General features: G+C 39.5%; 1 protein-coding gene across 1 annotated transcript in view; it reads right to left on the bottom strand.

Annotated features, from left to right (window-relative positions):
- Positions 1–18,649, bottom strand: part of arhgef10la (Rho guanine nucleotide exchange factor (GEF) 10-like a) — a gene marked incomplete at both ends in the record, with an annotated part of 107,614 nt that overhangs the window by 47,782 nt on the left and 41,183 nt on the right. The window contains one exon of the mRNA XM_083893071.1: positions 11,999–12,099. Coding sequence (XP_083749197.1) covers positions 11,999–12,099 — 101 coding nt within the window. The remainder of the gene's footprint in view (positions 1–11,998; positions 12,100–18,649) is intronic.

The following is an 18,649-nucleotide window of genomic DNA, read 5'->3' as shown; positions in this document are numbered from 1 at the left end:
CTTGGGTGTGCTGACAAAATCAATCTTTTTTTTTTTAGTTTTCTGAAACACATTTCAGAGAGAGACATGTGGGATGACAAAATAAATAAGGATATGTAAAGGCTTCTTCTTACCTCAACACACACAAATGCACACTTTGTTGATGAACACATAGTTTATCTATTACAAATTGTTTGCCTCACTAAACACTGAAGGAGGCAATGCCACAAAGCATTCCTTCATACATAAGAGGAATTTAACCATGAGCACATCCAATGATTTATTGTCTGTTTCCTTCTGTTTTCAGGTGCATGTTTCCCTTTATGCCTGAATGCATCATTCTTCAATTATCATGTGTGGAATAACACAATTCATGCCTTGTAATATTTATTCATGTCAACGGGAAAAGGAAGATCTCACTGCTGGCATAACCGCATTTCATATATGTTCCATGTGTTAGTAGAAATAATGTCAGTCTCGAATGGTGATTATACACCAAGTTGGGCCTAGGTCATGTGACTTACTCGTCATATGTTCACAAGTGTGTTGACACAGGCAGCAAATGCATCTAAAATGTAAAATGCATCTAAATTATTATTAGATATGTCATTTTTAATAGAATTAATTGGCTGTTTCTGCACGTGTTTGTTCAGTTAGTTCAATAAAAAAAAAAAAACCTTCCAGACATGCTGTCAAAAGACTAATGCAGAGACTACTAATTTCACATAATGGTTCGACAAATCAGAGACACAAGCCAAGCAGGCATATAACATTTATATCGACGTGAATCACCAGAGCCTGGTATAGACACGGATATAGCAGATATACTACAGAGCGGTGTACAACCTTATCATGCTGTTCTCTGCAGACCAAGATATCATCTCATGATAAACCAATAAGAAAATCCATTACAGAGCTTTGCTAATACTCAGAGCAGGAGATACATCCACTCTGCCTTGTACGTTTGGACTATTAGATCTATCGTAGATATGCAATTGCTACATAAATGCATTGCATGGACAACTGCAGACAGGTACATTAGCGTAGTGATTTCCCCCGACCACAGGTATTCATGCTGTACACCAGGAGCTACTTCTGCAGCTACCAGGGAATAAAAACTGTGGAGTAAGTAAGGCACTTTAAAAAATAGAGAGAATAAATTAGTTAAAAAACAATATAATAGTCCAATTCACCTACTTGTGTTTAGGAGGGGGAAAACAAACACACATTACAAATTGATGTGATCCTGAATATATTTAGTGAAGAAACATGAAAACTAGCAGATGTGATAATCTGCCTGTGCCCATCACGTCTCTGAGTCACCTCCAACACCTGAACACAACATTCTAGTTTAGAGTGAATAGAAATTCATTTGCAGGAAATTGAGAGGTTGATATAGAGCAGATAGTGAAAGAAAGTGCTGCCAGTCAATGGCGTATTAGTGGGCTATTGTAAAGGTGCCAAACCCTCTGAATAGAGAAAAACTTACATACTGCGTTGCCTTGATGAGGAGGAAAAATAAACAGCATTAAGGGATATGTAAAGTGCTCTTAAGAACTCACTTGGAGATTGAGTGACATCTCTTAAGAGGTCTATGGAAAACACCTGTGGTACATCAGATGAAACTGGATTACCCCATCTCTCTAGGAATAGAATTCTTCATGATAACACGGCCCTAAATTGTATGACAAACTGACACAAAGACAGAACAAAGAACCACTTCTGCATCAATGTTCACCAAAATGAATGTCCTGAAGTGACTAGTTAATAATTTATTCAAACTTTAATTAAGGAACTCGTTACAGTGAAAACTTATGTATTGGATTTTCTTCTTAAATTTGTTTCCTCAAAGGTGCGATCGACAATTTCAGTGACTGACTTGTGTGTTCTGCCGTTTCTCAGTAACTCGGTCTTAGTGACTCACAACAACATGCTGCCGCCCGCTGACAGTGGCAGCGCCATGGAGAGACAGATTGACAAGATGGTGGCAAAAAAAAAAAGCAATGCTAAACACAAGGAAAAGGAAAAAGTAAAACGTTGTATATTCTTAGGAGAGTTTGCATTTCAAGCCCACACATACTGAGGGTGGGATGGTGATGGCACCGCGGGCTGCTCACTTCCAATACTTCAGTGGATTCATCTGTGCTTTCATCATTACATAAGTTTAAATGGCAAAAATGGTGCTTTCATTGTTTCATGTTGTAAAAAAAAACAAAAAAAACAATTACAGTATATTGAGCTGCAGTTTATGTATCTATGCTGTTAATTATAGGCAATCTCGCCAAATGATGTGTTGTTTTAACATCACAGCACTCAGGAGTTGTTGATCCACTGCTGCCTCCATCACTAAGTTCAAATGTTATCTCATTTGTTCACTTTAGTGTTTGGGATCCTTTGTTCAGATTGACCTCAGGGACAAAAAGTGACCACATGAGGCAGCGATAGATCAGCACGCTACGCTACAACATTTAAGAAAATGCTACAACGTTTAAGAAAATGCTACAACGTTTAAGAAAATGCAATAACGTTTAAGAAAATGCTACAACGTTTAAGAAAATGCAATAACCTTTAAGAAAACGATACGTTTAAGAAAACGCTACGTTTAAGAAAAAGCTACGTTTAAGAAAAAGCTACGTTTAAGAAAGCACAACAAAGTTTAAGCTAACACTACGTTTAAGAAAACGCTACAATATTTAAGAAAACACTACAATATTTAAGAAAATGCTACAACGTTTAAGAAAACGCAATAACATTTAAGAAAACGCTACGTTTAAGAAAACGCTACGTTGAAGAAAACGCTACGTTGAAGAAAAAGCTACGTTGAAGAAAGCACAACAAAGTTTAAGATAACACTAAAACGTTTAAGAAAACGCTACAATATTTAAGAAAACACTACAATATTTAAGAATATGCAACATTTAAGAAAATACTACGTTTGAGAAAGCACAACAATATTTAAGAAAACGCTACAACGTTTAAGAAAATGCTACAACGTTTAAGAAAATGCAATAACATTTAAGAAAACGATACGTTTAAGAAAACGCTACGTTTAAGAAAAAGCTACGTTTAAGAAAGCACAACAAAGTTGAAGATAACACTACAACGTTTAAGAAAACGCTACAATATTTAAGAAAATGCTACGTTAAAGAAAACACAATAACATTTAAGAAAACGCTACGTTTAAGAAAACGCTACGTTTAAGAAAACGCTACGTTGAAGAAAAAGCTACGTTTAAGAAAGCACAACAAAGTTTAAGATAACACTACAACGTTTAAGAAAACGCTACAATATTTAAGAAAACACTACAATATTTAAGAATATGCAACATTTAAGAAAACACTACAACGTTTGAGAAAGCACTACAATATTTAAGAAAACGCTACAACGTTTAAGAAAATGCTACAACGTTTAAGAAAACGCAATAACATTTAAGAAAACGCTAGGTTTAAGAAAGCGCAACAAAGTTTAAGATAACACTATAAGATTTAAGAAAATGCTACACTATTTAAGAATACGCAACATTTAGGAAAATGCTACAATATTGAGAAAGCACTACAATATTTAAGAAAACGCTACAACGTTTAAGAAAATGCTATAATATTGAAGAAAACCCTACAATAATATCATTGTAGGGTTTTCTATTCCTCGTGCAAAAGGTTGCGGTGAGTTTTGTGTGTAGACCTGTGAACTCAGCTACTGTACAGGATTATGTCTCACAGCGTCGTTTGTTCAGATGTTGGGTTGGAATAATAAGCAGGGGGGGATTTTGATCGTCTGTTTCTTTATTCCAGTCGTGCTTTTGTTTCAAGTCTTTTACTGATGAAGATTAATTTGCAGAGCACGGTGCTCTATCAACCCCAGTGACACAAAGGGCAAAGATATAGACTAATTAAATACACCAGTGCAATTTATATTTCCCATGGATCAATGAGAGTGTGGGATCTGTTAATTAAATCTGTGATAATGTTTACTCATCATAAACATTTCCCATGTTTGAGCACAAGCGAGATAGGGAGATAATCTTTTCTGTTTGACGGATTAATTTTAGGGCTAAAGGAAGAAATGCTTCCAGCTCTCGTACAGAGAAAATGCCTTTTTGTGAGGGTGGTGCTAATGTTCAACGTCTTCATTAAAAGTGTGATGTTTCCTGGCAGCGCCGACACAAAATCACACTCGTAAGATACAGTGAATGCTCTTTTGAGCTGATGCAAATAAATCAATCACTATAGCAACAAAACAGAATCTGAATGTGAAGGCTGCTAAAAGTCAGGCACGCTGCAGAGTGAACTTTGCATTCTCCCACTTTGACGCGCCTCCTGTGTGGTTTACACATCTGCATGGCACAGGTTATCGCACAGCGGATAAAGCAGGAGAAGAAGTGTCACATGACTTGAGTGTGTGCCAGAAACTTCGAAGCCACACTCCACTCATCTATTGATCTGTGTGTGCGAGAGAAAAAGTGAGAGACCGGCACACTTAGCCATGTAACTGCAGGCAACAGCCCCCTGCCTGCCCCTCTGTTCCCTGCAGTGGGACTGATTGCTTGTCTCAATCATCCTTTCACCTCCACCCCCCATCACTTCTTCCCCTCCACACCGACACACTTGCATGAAAACATACTCCCACACACTCTCAACATCTTCTCCTTCTTGTGCTTCTGCCTCCAACATCTCGGTAGCAATCTCTCATGATTTGACGGCCTCTTGTACTTCATGTGAGGGCTGTCAGAGTCTGCTGCCTTAACCCCGTCTGAAAGTGCTGGGACTGCATGGTAGGAAGCAATTAATCCTGCAGTGAGGAAGCCCATTAATTAGGCAAAGCTTGTGGCTATTTCACAAAGACCCTTCAAAAAAACGGTATGGCCACTCAAACAGACATAAAAGATGCACTGGCACACCAGGATATTAATGGACCTCAGGACTCTAGCTAAGTCCCGCTGTGGGGTAAATCTCACTCTCTAGGCCGTTTCCTTTCTTTTTATTCCCCAAGGCCTCAAAAACACTACACGCACTCACAAAGTGACAAATACTATTTACATGAAACATGCCTTATTGGACTTGGCTTCCATATTGCACCGTGTAAACCAGTGCAGCATCAGCATGTTTCTTAAACAAGACAACCTGCATTTTAAAGTTTGTTGGATGTTGTTGTTTTTTTTAAACTCCAACATTCACAGTGAAGTACTGCACTTACGAGAAGACAATAACACAGCTCATTTCTATCTTAAATAGGTTGAAATATGGGCCACACGGTTGATGTAGTGGTTGGCGCTCTTGCCTTTGCAGCAAAGGAACAGGTGTCACTCGCCTATCGCCCTATGCTAGCTGGCATTGGCACAGCGCCTCCCACAGGATAAAGCGGTAGAAAATGGATGGATGGATGTTGAAGACTGTATATTTCGTTGCATTGCATTTCTTTGATTCCTGTTTGGACTAAATGGCACCGCTGTTGTTGTGTATTGAGTAGGCGAACACAATAACACAGCTCATTTATATCTTGAACATGTTGAAGATATGAAAAACAGGAAATGCATCATGAGAAGGTTCAGCACACACACACACACACACACACACACACACACATCAATGGTAGTTTAAAGTCAGGGCCTATAGGCCGGCCCTGGACATCGCTTGGCGATGAGCACAGCTAATATGACGTAACTTGTTTTTCAGCAACGGTGGCCCAAGAAACTGGAGCAAGGGACACCAAAGATGGTCCTCCCAAAATAATAATGATACCAAAAATAACAACAACAAAAAAGTGATGTATAGGATGATAAGCTTTAAAATGTATAGCCCCAAGGACAGAGGACCGAGTGTTCTAGTGATTCGGCTGAAACTCTCTCAAGCAAACTGCAGAGCTTGAACTGATGCCAGCTTGTAATAAATAAAGTAGTTCTCTTTGTTCAAACGGCATCATAAAGTCTAACCGTCATCTCACCACCTGCTGTCATTTAAAGAAAGAAGGCCCGGTGAAACAACAGGCTGCAAAAATGTAATGTTAATGTTGTCTTTTTGTGACTGAGGGAAGGTTAAAATAACAGTGTTACCTCTAATGTGACGTAAACACTGTCGTGAAGATGGGTTTGGGGGTGAAAAACAAGTTGTGTGTCCCCAAATCGCTCTCTAAATCATGCATTAGCCGTTTGTGCTGACCACCATTTAGGGACACGTCTGGAGCACGGCGCCCATTTTAAACTAAACAAGACCACGGTTTGGTGCAGATGAAACGCTAGAGTAGACTCTGGGTCTCCGCTGAGCGCAGGGGCGAAGCTGCCTCTCCGCCTGCAACGACGAGGAAACCTCTGTGACAGCACACCATCCGTGAAATTAAATAAACAACTCCCTTATTGTAATTACATTTGGCTAAATGGGAAGGCAAAGTGTGGGTGTAAAACAATTAACATGTAATTGTCATCCTGACCAGGTTGGTGCTGATCTGTTTCCCCAAAGGGATTCGATGAAATCCATCTCACAACCTTCGTGTCTTCCGTTCGTTAAGGCTACACAGATGGTTGCGTCAGGGACGCTCCTCTGTGAGATCGCACAACAATCGACTCACACAATCAAGTAAGTTACTCATGTATTGTGGGACGTTTGATCTAAATGTTTAACATTTACTGCTCAATTAGGTCTAATGATGCAATCAGCAAGCACTGATTTGAGTATCCTGTCTTCTGCTCCTTAAACTTTAAAAAGAAAAAACTGTGAGGATATGACCGACACAAAAAACATCAAAATATACTGGAAAATATATCATAATATAAAACAATTTGAATTCATACTCTCTTGTTTGCCCTTACATTGACCATGATCATTAGATGACACATGAGGTCATTCATAACAGCGCATGCTGAGCCAATCGTTTGAGTGCACAGGCAGGTCATTATATTCATACATTTGGAAGACGTTATAACGGTCAAAGAAACATGTTTGCCATTACTGCTTACTGTTTTCCTGCAGGGAAGAGGGAGATCAGTGCACCGGGTTTTAAAGTTTCATGTTGTTTTGAGCACTTAATTGTATTTATTTGAATGCTGGAGAAAAAGTATATTGTTTAATAAAGTGTTTTGAAGATTCTTTGTTTCCTTTTTCTGTCTAGTACACAGTCATAAGAGAGATGGCAGTGAACAAGAAGATGTGGGTTTTTGCCTCTGGGGTGGACTAGTTTATTTTTCTTTATTTTATTGTAGTTAGCTTGTTTAATACTTTCTCTCAGAAAGCTTAAAGGTCCCATATTATATCATATTTCTACAAGTCAACCTAGTTCCCTGGTGTCCTAATGAACATGTCTGTGACATGCTTTGGTCAAAATACCATAAGGATGAAGCACCACAGCAGTTCAATCACCCTGCCAAAACAGCCCTGTTCAGCTCTATTTAGTAGTATCTCTTTAGGTCCACCTTAAAATCAGCCACAGAGGCTACTGGGAGCTAACAGCAATTAGCATTTGGAAAAGTGATCATTTGCAGGCTCTAACAGGCTCATTGCCATCATATATAACATGTATCCACTGGACAAATAAATCCTCTGAGGCAGGAGGTTTGTGTAGGACTCTCTGCTGCACTGTGGAGCCAAGAAATGAACTTTTTTCGCGGACTTCCGGTTTACGGATACCGTTGCTGCGAGGCAACAATTCCATGAATTTAGCGCATTATGACGTCCCAATGAGTGCGGAAGTCAAAATTGCGTGTTTTATCTCCTGTACTTAGACTGAGAAGAGCCAGAAAAACATGAGTGAGTCATCTTTTTTCATACTTTGCCGACTGATAGGGCCTCCAGAGTCCCAATTATAAGGATTTAAATGATTTAAAAGTTGATTTTGCATAACATGGGACCTTTAATAACCTCTATAAGCTCAGATCAGATCCCAGTTCAACAGCCAGGTTTGCAGTGTAAAGAAGCGCATTTGAACTCTGAGTTGCATGAACCAATGACTTAATGATTTCAGTGTTTAGTGTGTGTGCAGTGGAGCTCAACTCCTCCTGACCTCATAGGAAGCTGAGGAGCATCTGTGGGGAGGAGGAGGTTAAGGTCGAGATTATAAAACTCAATTTATGTAAAAAAAAAAAAATCAATCATATCATATCATATTATTCAGTTTCATTAGTAATGTGCTGCTGCGGGCGAAACAAGAAAACAAAGGAAAAATAGTATAATTATTATACAGTGTGTTTGAATAAAGGCTAGGAAATATGGGTAGAAAAAAAAAGGATTATTATATTAAAAAAACTGCGTGAAGGTAGAGTAGAACACATGATTTAAACAGAAGATTCAATTATGGGTGTAAACATTATATTAATATACATTATATTGAACATTATTATTATATTCCTGTGGAAGATAATAATCCTAATTGTTACTGTGTATTCAACCAGCACTACTTTAAATCCATTTTCTGGATGAAAGATGGAAAAAGAATGATTATACTTGATGTCTTGACTGCAGTGGGTTTTTCTCTGTCATGGATCTCCTCCCCCTCTATTTTCCCCTCACTTACTCTGAAAGTCTACTTCTGCATTTTCTCACTGTATTTCTTGTCCTCGCTGTGTTATTTTATTACCTTCCTTTGCAGCTTGGAGCTTGCTCTCCTCACACTCGGTTGTCTATCATGTTGGCCAAAAGCAGAACTAACTTCGTTGTTGTTCTCATGGTAACTTGTCCAACACGGCAGTGTTGGCTAAACAGGCCTAAAACTACAAACAGAAATGTGTCAATTTCCTGACGTCGAGTTGGTTGATCGTAAACTTTTCTAAGTGAAAAAAAATGTTGACATTCATCGTAGCGCGGCAGCATAATGTCCCTGACAAGTGCTGGAGGCTTCGATAGTAGTGGGGTTGCATGACAAAGTAGTGCTGACAGTTGTGCTATAATGGAGTCACTCAGTGTACGAGTTAAAACAATGTGCAATGTTTACACTTTTGCTCTTTTTTATCCATTGTCTTAATATTATATTAAAGGTCCCATATTATATCCTATTTCCCCAAGTTAACCTAGTTCCCTGGTGTCCTAATGAACATGTCTGTGACATGCTTTGGTCAAAATACCATAAGGATGAAGCACCACAGCAGTTCAATCACCCTGCCAAAACAGCCCTGTTCAGAACGCTCTTTAGGTCCACCTCAAAATCAGCCACAGAGGCTACTGGGCAGCTAACAGTCAGCATTTGGAAAAGTGATAATTTGCAGGCTCTAGCAGGCACATTGCCGTCATATTTAACATGTATCCACTGGACAGAGAAATCCTCTGAGGCTGGAAGTTTGTGTAGAACTCTGTGCTGCACTGTGGAGCCAAGAATAGAACTTTTCGCGGACTTCACAAACTTCCAGTTTTCGGATTCCGCTGCCCTCGCCAGCACTCTCGCGTGTTTAATGGACAAAGCGGAGCTCAGCGAGACAACAATTCCAGGAATTTAGCGTCCTTTAGACTGAGGAGGACGACAAAAAACATGAATGAGTCGTCTTTTTTCACATTTTGGCAACAGGTAGGGCCTCCATAGTCCCAAATATAAGTATTAAAATGATTTAAAAAGTTGATTTTGCATAATATGGGACTTTTAAAAGGAAAGACATGAAGTGAGTGCCAAACTGTAGCTCCTTCTTCTTTAATTGAGAGCTGCATCTAACGATTATTTTCATCATCAATTAATCTATCGATTATTTTAATGATTAATCAACATTACAAAAGCCATTTTGTGCAAAAGTTATGGAAAAAATTCACATGTATGTTTTCCATTTGAATGGAAGGTATTTTACACAGATAGTGAAGCTGCTTTTTACAGATGGACGATACCATAAGAGAGGAAGTATGCGTTTAAAGAACCATTACTAATCCATTTTTTTTCCTGTTAAACCAGATTCACACTTCATCTACAACACAGAAAACCTAAAAGAGCAAAGAAACGAAGAATATACATTCACCTTGAAGAAGTTAAACAATCAGAAATCTTGTTTTAATCATGAAAAAGGCTTCAAACCGAGAAATCGATTAACAAAATAGTTGATGATTAATTTAGTAATCGATTAATAATCAATTAATTGAGAAATTGTTTCATATCTGATTTAATTCATTATTAAATGAATGATTTAATGATAAAACTCTCCATAAATGCAGTAGCTTGTCCATACAACAGCTATCGATGACTGGATTGGAATATCACTTGAGTTCACCGTACCAGAGGCGAAGAGTAGCAGTAAAAAAAATATGCCACTGTCCCTATTAGTATGCCTGCTGTTCTGCTGTTAAAGGTGTGAGCGAGAGGGAAAGTCTGGAGATGCTGCACTTCACTGCAGCCACAGCATCCTCTCAGCCTGACGTTTTTGATGCCACACACAAAACCGTACAGCATGCTCTTCTGGAGAGTCTACAGATGCACAGTATGCTTCATGCACCTCTGTGCCCATACTGTGAGGCTAGGCAGCAGAATGGGAGAATAATATAGTGTCTTGTGTTCTTTTTTTTTATTATTATTGTTATGTGCAAGAATGGAGAATCTCAAGGTACAGGGAAGCAAAGTGTCAGGGAAACTTGTGTGAAGCACACGCGATGCGTCATGCTTCCCTGTCATTCTCAAAGCACAGATAAAAGACATAGGGTTTTAAAGGCGTCGATAATTACACTGTATCTCTACCCACTCAGTTTGAAAAAAAAAGAAAAAGAAAAACACATCTAATTGTGTCCTTTCATTTACATCCAGTTTCTCCCGCTGAAAGATTGAATATATTTGTGCCAACTCCCTCACTGATGGCCTGGGGGATATTAGGAGCCACAACAATACAACTACATACTGCATGCACAACAAACCCAGAATAAATGTGTGTGACAAGGAAGAGTGCTCAAGGCGACACACAGATAGGAAAGGATGGGATATGAGGGGCCTCGGGTGGTGAGTGGGCTGAATATGTGTGCCTTCACGGCCAAATAAGCAGATTAATGTCCTCAGTAATGCCATCTCTGTTTTTGCCATTGGATGACAGCACACACTGATGAACACTTGAAAGGATGACCTCAAGTACTACAGCGGTACAGTGGTGAGAATGCTGCAGGCTTCGGCCTGGGCAGAGGAGGGCAAGGGTTGTCGGAGGAAGGTTAGGTTAGGGAGATAGGGAAAAAAAAAAAAAAAAAAAAAAAGAGCTGTGCTGCTCCCTGCTGGGCAGGGTCTGGCCTTTTTTCCACATTCATAAAGGAAGACCATCGCTGAATCTACTTTCGATCGATAACATTATCTTAATTTGAATATAAATACAGTGTGTGTGCATCCTGAGCAAAAGCATGTCTTGAATAAATCTGGCATAATAGACCTGACATTGTAAGTGTTAGGATAGGTCACATTAAATATTTGACCCTTTAACCCGGGGGTTCATTTGGGGGTCACTTACAACGCAATTTGATCTCAAAGTGGGCCGGACCATTAAAATAATAGCACAATAACCTATAAACAACAAGATCTCCAAATATTTCTTATGAACAACCTGACATTTCTTGAGGAAAAATAAGTGCAATTTCAACAACATTGTGCAAAAGTTTACCCTTTGCACACGCACGGATCTTCAAAGGCACAAAACATTTATCCGAAATGGACAAATATGGAAAAATGGACCGTATGTTTGACATCCCTGCTTTAACCCTGGTTCTGAAAACACTGTCATTTTAAAACTGCATCCATTATTTCCTGTATTTGTATGTTAAAAACAACAAATCTAATAGTGGCCTGAGACTTTGCACAGTTCTCTACACACACACACACAGTGGAACAGTTTTGCCTTGTCATTTTTGGCACATAAACTTCAGACGACCCAGCTCAGCGCCTCCTTCCCCCAGACTAAACATAAGCAATGACGACAGTTTTGCGCTCGGACGACACGCGATGGAGCAAAACGCTGACGATGCCGCTGAGCCTCTGCCTTAAAATGCTGTTATTGTATTTCACCGCATTACATCATTTTTTTTTTCTTAACAGAAAGTAATCCTTTCTGTGCATGTTTGAGATTGTGTGTTTGTGTTTGTGTGTGCACACTTACGGAGCGCGATCTTGGCCAAGTGCAGCCGGTTGACCCAAGAGATCTTGCTGAGGGGGTTGGCAGTGTTGAAGACCACCATGAAACTAACAGGACGCCCTGACCTGGAAGAAAAACACAAACACAGCACACGCACAGGGTCAGACACATGCACACATCACACACCGATATTGAATTCTTTGACATGTCTGTCAACAGAGTCATTGATTTCATGACTGGATCAGGTCAAGCAGACATGTGCAGGGCTGAGGCTGAGGAGAAAGAGATCCCAGTATTTAACATTCAAATAAATAAATAAATACTGGATTTAAATGTGAAATTGAAGCGATAATGGACTTAAAGAGGAGTGAATATAGCAGCTACATTAGCGACTTAGCTACAAGATATTCTCAACAGCTCAGGAGAGAAAGGATACCACGTTGTCCCAAAGACAATACTGCTTTCAAATGGGATTGCCTTAAATTACAGGATGAGGATTTTATTAACTGTGTATTATGAATGGAGCAATACTTTAGATTTTAGTGCAACTCTTCTTCTTCCCATGACACCATGACCACTACAATCCATTTGCTGTTGTATTGTATCGTCATATGACTAATCACTACTATAAGGTGGATATCCCACAAAAGAAAATGTTAATATTAAGTAAAAAAAAAAAAAAAACATAGTGACATGTTGCAAAGTTATGACCATTTTAACACAAAATTGAATTCCCATAGTTTTAAAGTAGCAGGCAGGATTTCCTGGGGAATTATTCATCAATAATTCCGTAATAAGAAAAACACCTCAGCGCCTCCTCCAGGGCCGGTTTACAGCCTTTTGCAAAATCTGACTGTATGAGAGGACGCTCCTAACGGCTGTTCCTCTACTGCTTTGCATGAAGTGCCTTCAGTGTAAAGGCTGCTACTCCAGCACTGACAACAACAAAAAACCTAAAGAAAAGAAAGTGTCTTGTTGTTTGAACAGCAGCCTGTCGTGTTCTGTCACATAAAGATTGCGTGTCGGATTGTTGACCCTCAGTCTGCCCTGCTCACTGGGACAGAAACTCAGAAATACCGTACACAAAATCCAGTCTCTCTGCCAGCTTTACATTATTTCCTTTTTGCCAGTTCTTTTTATGATAAATATCTTCAAATGTCTTCAGTTTCTGCTCCTGTATCTAAGAGGCCAAACAATTTTAAGGGTTCAAAACAGAAGTTATGTATTGATCGTGTTTAGTCACTGTACGGAACCGAGGATGTGTTTGTTGTGAAAATGTTTAATACAAAGTCGCATTCTTTCTTTTTGGGGACCTTTATTTGCTGTTTTCTCATCTCTCTATGCTTATACATTGTGTATTTCTGTGAGTTCCATACACAGCTATTTATAAAAACATGTTTGTTTGGGTTTTTTTTATCCTTTTTTGTTGTCAAACACCAGAACAAACATGAAATAGTTACTGAAATTCTGACTGGCGCTATAACTTTATTAATCAGTCTGATACTGTGACACGTTTCTTGTCTTGGGTTTCAACTGTTGCTATAGAAAAAGTACATTTTTGACAACAACAACCCACAATGCACTGGTTCAAAAACAAATCAGTGCAATCCTGTCAAGAAACCAGGCCACCATTCTTTCCCCCCCCATTTCATACATCAAGACTTTTCTGTCAGAACATCTCCATGCCTGCTTGTATATTTACAGTTATTCCCTCTAGTTGGGGTTTCATTATTTTAGCCAGTGCATCCACATGCAGGGCTAGTTGTGATGATTACAAAGCCCCGTTGCAGTAAATGGATTTTTGATGGGCTATGACTCCTAAATTGCCCCTAATAATTAGATTCTGCTGGGATCAGACGGATAGCGCAGACCACACAAACAGTACAGGCTCTGATAATTAAGAGCTTGTTGGTAGTGGTTCAACTTCAGACCCCAAAAGGATACCTTATGAATGTGTGAGTGTCACAGGGCACCAGTAGTTACAGATTTCACAGAACAGAATCTGTTCATTGGCAACATCAAAAAAAAATGTGCTTCCAGTTGAGAAAAAGTAGAATTTTGAGTCAGCAGTTAAAGGTGCATTATGTAATAAATGTAAAGCAAATGGTCATAAAATCCTCCTAATATGTCACAGAGACTCAGGAATAATATTGATATAACATACTGAAGTCACCAACAACAACAGTGCAGCCAAAATATTCACATCATGTTTATGTTTTGAAATCATGTTTTGGCATGTGGCGCCACCTACCACCATCTACCAATCATTGCAGTCAGTAGAGTCTCAGTTGCCGAGAAACCACGGGTTGCCAGTTACGCCTGAGCTACAATGGCGGAGAAAACAAAACCTAAAAGACCTTGGTATTTTGAATTTGAGTGTAGTAACCATTTTTGGCCACATTCTTACATATGAAGCCTTTAAGGGAAACATTTAGATTAAAGGAATAGCAGAGTAGAACATGTGCAATAGGAAATTTACATAATTATTTCACCAGAAACTTGGCTCCTATTGAATGACACCAGCCGTCAATCCCATTGGTGTCCACCCAAATTTTGTTTTTTGCTAGTGAAGACAATTTAGTGGCAAATTGGTAATTGAGACCATTAATTCCCCACAGACTTTCAATAGACATACATTCAAACCTCTTTTTGCAACCAACAGCTTCGCCCCCTGGTGGCTGTTCAATATACTTTTACTTTCAGATTGGCCACATCGAGGAAACCATGGGACATAGAGTCTAAGACTGTATGTCCACCTTTTACACAGAGTCTAAGGTTAAGATTTGTTTTTTAGTTCAGGTTATATATTAGATTTGATTTTTTTAAGTCATGTAAGTCATGGACTCCTTGAAAGAATTCAATGCTCATCAACAACATGAACTTAAACATCAACAGTAACGATGCCTGATTAAGTGAAAAATATATAGTACTTTTTAGTACTTTTAAAACATTAATATTATGTTTATAGTAGAGATACTGTATGCTGTTTTTTGTTGATGTATAATGGTGTTTACCTTATTTGTAAGAGATTTCGATCTTTGCATTTTGACGAAGTAGAGTAATACAAACAATTTCTAAATGTTCACCTTGAAAAAGCAGGTTGGACTCCATTGTCAGAGCCATGACTTCAACCTGTTTACACCTGCCATCCCCTGCTAAAGCACAAGCTACATCCTTTTCAAAGACACCTTTCAAGCCAAGTGTTTAACATTGATAGGTTTTTGCCACAACCTAAAATATACATCATAATAAAAACATATTCTGATATGAAATCATGATGTATTAAAAAACCCAACATCATAAATCAAAAGTTCTGAGGAGACAGATGTTGTGTCTCACGCGCTACACTGACTCATCCACGCATATATTTCCATTACGATTCCATAATTCATTGTTTAACACAGCAGGAAAAATGTAAACCATAAAGAGCACAAACAGAGAACCAAATTTGCCTCGGGCTTTGAAACATGCTACGAATTTACATTTCTGCCTCCGTCACTGTTTGGCAATGATGGTAAATTTGACAAGCTGTAAATATGATGTCACTGTCTGGTGCGAGGCCGACACATGGCTCACAGCAAGAAAGATAACCGGGGTCGTATCCCGCTTCAGGCACTTTCTGTATGTGTGGAGTTTGCATGTTCTCCACATGCGTGCGTGGAATTCCTCCAAAATCAGTCCAAAAACATGCAGAGATTAACTGACCTTCACAGGTGTGAATGTGAGAGTAGTGACCCTCATGTTGGAGGATAAAGTAGCAATGACAATGAGTGAGTGTGTGAGAGGAGGGAGGGGAATGCTTTACAGCAAGAGCTGGGAAATTTGCCAATGAATCAAAAGATTGCTGACTGCATCTTCAACAATTAAACCCAGATAGGAATTTAGACCAACTTAAAATATTCCTTGTAAGAGAGAAGATGCGTTTTCCCTGTGTGCCACAGACACAGCAGATTTTAAGAAGTGAACTAATGAAAGAAATTGGCGCCAATAGAACTTATTGTCAAAGGACACCGACTGTGCACCAGTGAGCCAGGCACGTCCAAAGTGTGACCTGGGGCCAAAATCAGCCGAGCCCAGGGAGCTGAATTTCATGTGGAACTCCACACATTATTGTTTAATTCATAAAAGTAAGTTCAAGTTGCATTTTTTCTGGCAATGTTTTAAAGGGCGGTGTCTTTGAATATATGCAAGAATGTCATTGAATGTCATTGATTATTGGTACTCAAATGTTGATTTTTTTTTTTTTTAATTTAAAGGTCTAATGTGTCAGTGAAAATAAAATAAAAAATATTGTAGATCAATGTGATTTTGTTTCATGTTTGGCCCCCACATATTTTTAAGCAGGGCTGCCGTGAATGCACCCTTAATCAGCATTGTGTGAACTGAATTTGACAGTGGTTTGAATGATGCAGACATGTATTTATATTTCATAGTTACACACCACAGCTGGCCTCATGCATTCTTCTACAGAGGTCGCAGTATGTGCTCGATAGAGAAACAGGTTCACTTGTTAGACCACCAGTGTTTAAATATTTGACTCTCTCACCTCGCCCTCCTGTCTACTACAGTGAAAATTACTTCCTAATGATTAGCTGGATAAAGTGAGGCTGGCAACATCAGACTTGAGCTAGCAATGACTCAGCCAGCGTCTATGCATTGGCAGGGGCACTCTGTTGTCTGGATTGATCAGGCTTTATTGGAACTAAGAGTAAGCTGTCTGGTCAAGGACAAGATGTCTTTTTAAAGCATTAAGTGGCTTTCCAAAATAATGGCCGTGTCTCAGTCACCTGTACAAGCCATTTCACAGTGATTCAGAGGTGATTAAAGAGAGAAAAGGGAACATGTAATGTGTATGTCACAGTCAGACATCATTAGAAGGTAATTGAGTGGAGAAACAGTGAACAGCCTGGAATTCTATTCCTCTCATACCTGCTGCTGCCGGCTTCATTTTGATTTTCATTTCACAGAGAATGGAAAATAGCAGCGCCGTAGCCACACACAGAGAGAGAAAGAGACAGAGAGCAGAACAAAGTAAGTAAGATCTCAAACTTCCTTGACATGTTAAAAAGGAGGCGTAATTCATTCCATTGCCTGCTTAAATATAGCGGAGGCAATTTACCAAAGACAGAGATGGGAGACTAAGTGTGACGGGAATACATAAGCTCACTTGGTTGGATTCCTGAGGTAACACCTCATGCCCACATGGCCTCTGTAATTCCTTCGTCCTGCCCACTGATCGACAGCCGCAGTGCATGTGTGGCGCACTGCCAGAATGGCGAAATAGACTCAGGCGTTATGGCAGAAGGGAGACGACACGAGCTGAGAGGTAAGGAGAGTTAAAAGAGGGAGAGGCGGAGCAGAGAGGGCTGAGGGAGCAAAGCCAGGAGCCACTCGGGCTGATAAATGTGAGTAGGTCAGTGCCAAAGCACACATGTGACACTAATGTACAAGGATGAGGCAGAGATGGGACTGAGAGATGAGTGGCAGGCCTGTCATGGCCCTGTCCTTCAGCTTACCGGCAACCTCCGCGGAACCAAACAGTCACAGAGAAAGACTGATCAGCAAGTAGTTTCATAACTTCAAGGAGACAGTTCAATGTCCCGATGAGAGTGTGTTGATCCAGTCCAGGACAGACGATCAATCACAGGAAAAAAAAAAACAAGTTCAGAAATAGTGTGATCTATGGAGGAGACAGTGTTTTAACACAAACTGTTCATTTCAGTCAATGAGTTGAGATTCACCACTACTACTATAATAATATAATATCTGTACAGTCAGTACTTTTTCACTTCCTGACTTACATCCAGTCAATGTCTGCCAGCGATCCGTCACTCAACACATTATATACTATCCCAGTATATGCAATATATCTGCCTCTTTCACATACCATCATATCAATGAGAAGATGAGAACGATACTACTATACTAAAATGTCTCAAATGGGCCAACAAACAAAACAAGTTGGCAGAAAAAGAACGAAAAAACCCACAATGGAGCTCAGAGACAATTTTACTTTGGTCCCTCGTTCAAACTCAGTCGCAAATGAACACATTTAAGTCACAAAAAAATTACATTTAAGCATTTAACAGAAGCTTTTATCCAAAATGACATACAAAAAGAGGAATAAGCTTCATAGAAGAAGTCCTGGAAAGAAATGCACTCAATAGGAAGAGTGGACTGACAGAGGGTGAGAGAGCAGAAGTGGATCCAAGTGCAGGGGGGGGGGGGGGGTAAAGGTAAGTGCAAGGACAGAAGAGCTGGGTCTTCAAGAGCTTCTTAAAGATAGACAGGGATGCCACTGTTCTGGTAGCGCTCGGTAGGTCATTCCACCGGCGTTGAGATCTAAACTTGGGTGTGCGTAAAACATTCATGGTTATCGGCAACGCTAATGTTTGGAAAAAGAATATGTGTTTTCATTTTGTGATGCTGGAATTTGAAAACGACACAGGCGAACATGTTCACCCAGGTCTAACGTAACCACTGCTGCCAACTGAAGCTGAAATGGGACATTTGGTCAGTGAGTAAATTCCAATTAAATAATTAAGTCCAGTAAAAAAAAAAAAAAAATACAGAAAAACTAGGTAAAAAAACAGGATAGTTTACAGTCAATCCTGATCACAAATAAATACCACTACTACCAGATCCAGGTGTTGGCCAAGCCTTCCTGTTTTTCAG

Source organism: Microchirus variegatus (genome assembly GCF_963457635.1).
Source record: "Microchirus variegatus genome assembly, chromosome: 7".
Taxonomy (NCBI): Eukaryota; Metazoa; Chordata; class Actinopteri; order Pleuronectiformes; family Soleidae; genus Microchirus; species Microchirus variegatus.
This window is presented reverse-complemented; position numbering and strand designations above follow the sequence as displayed.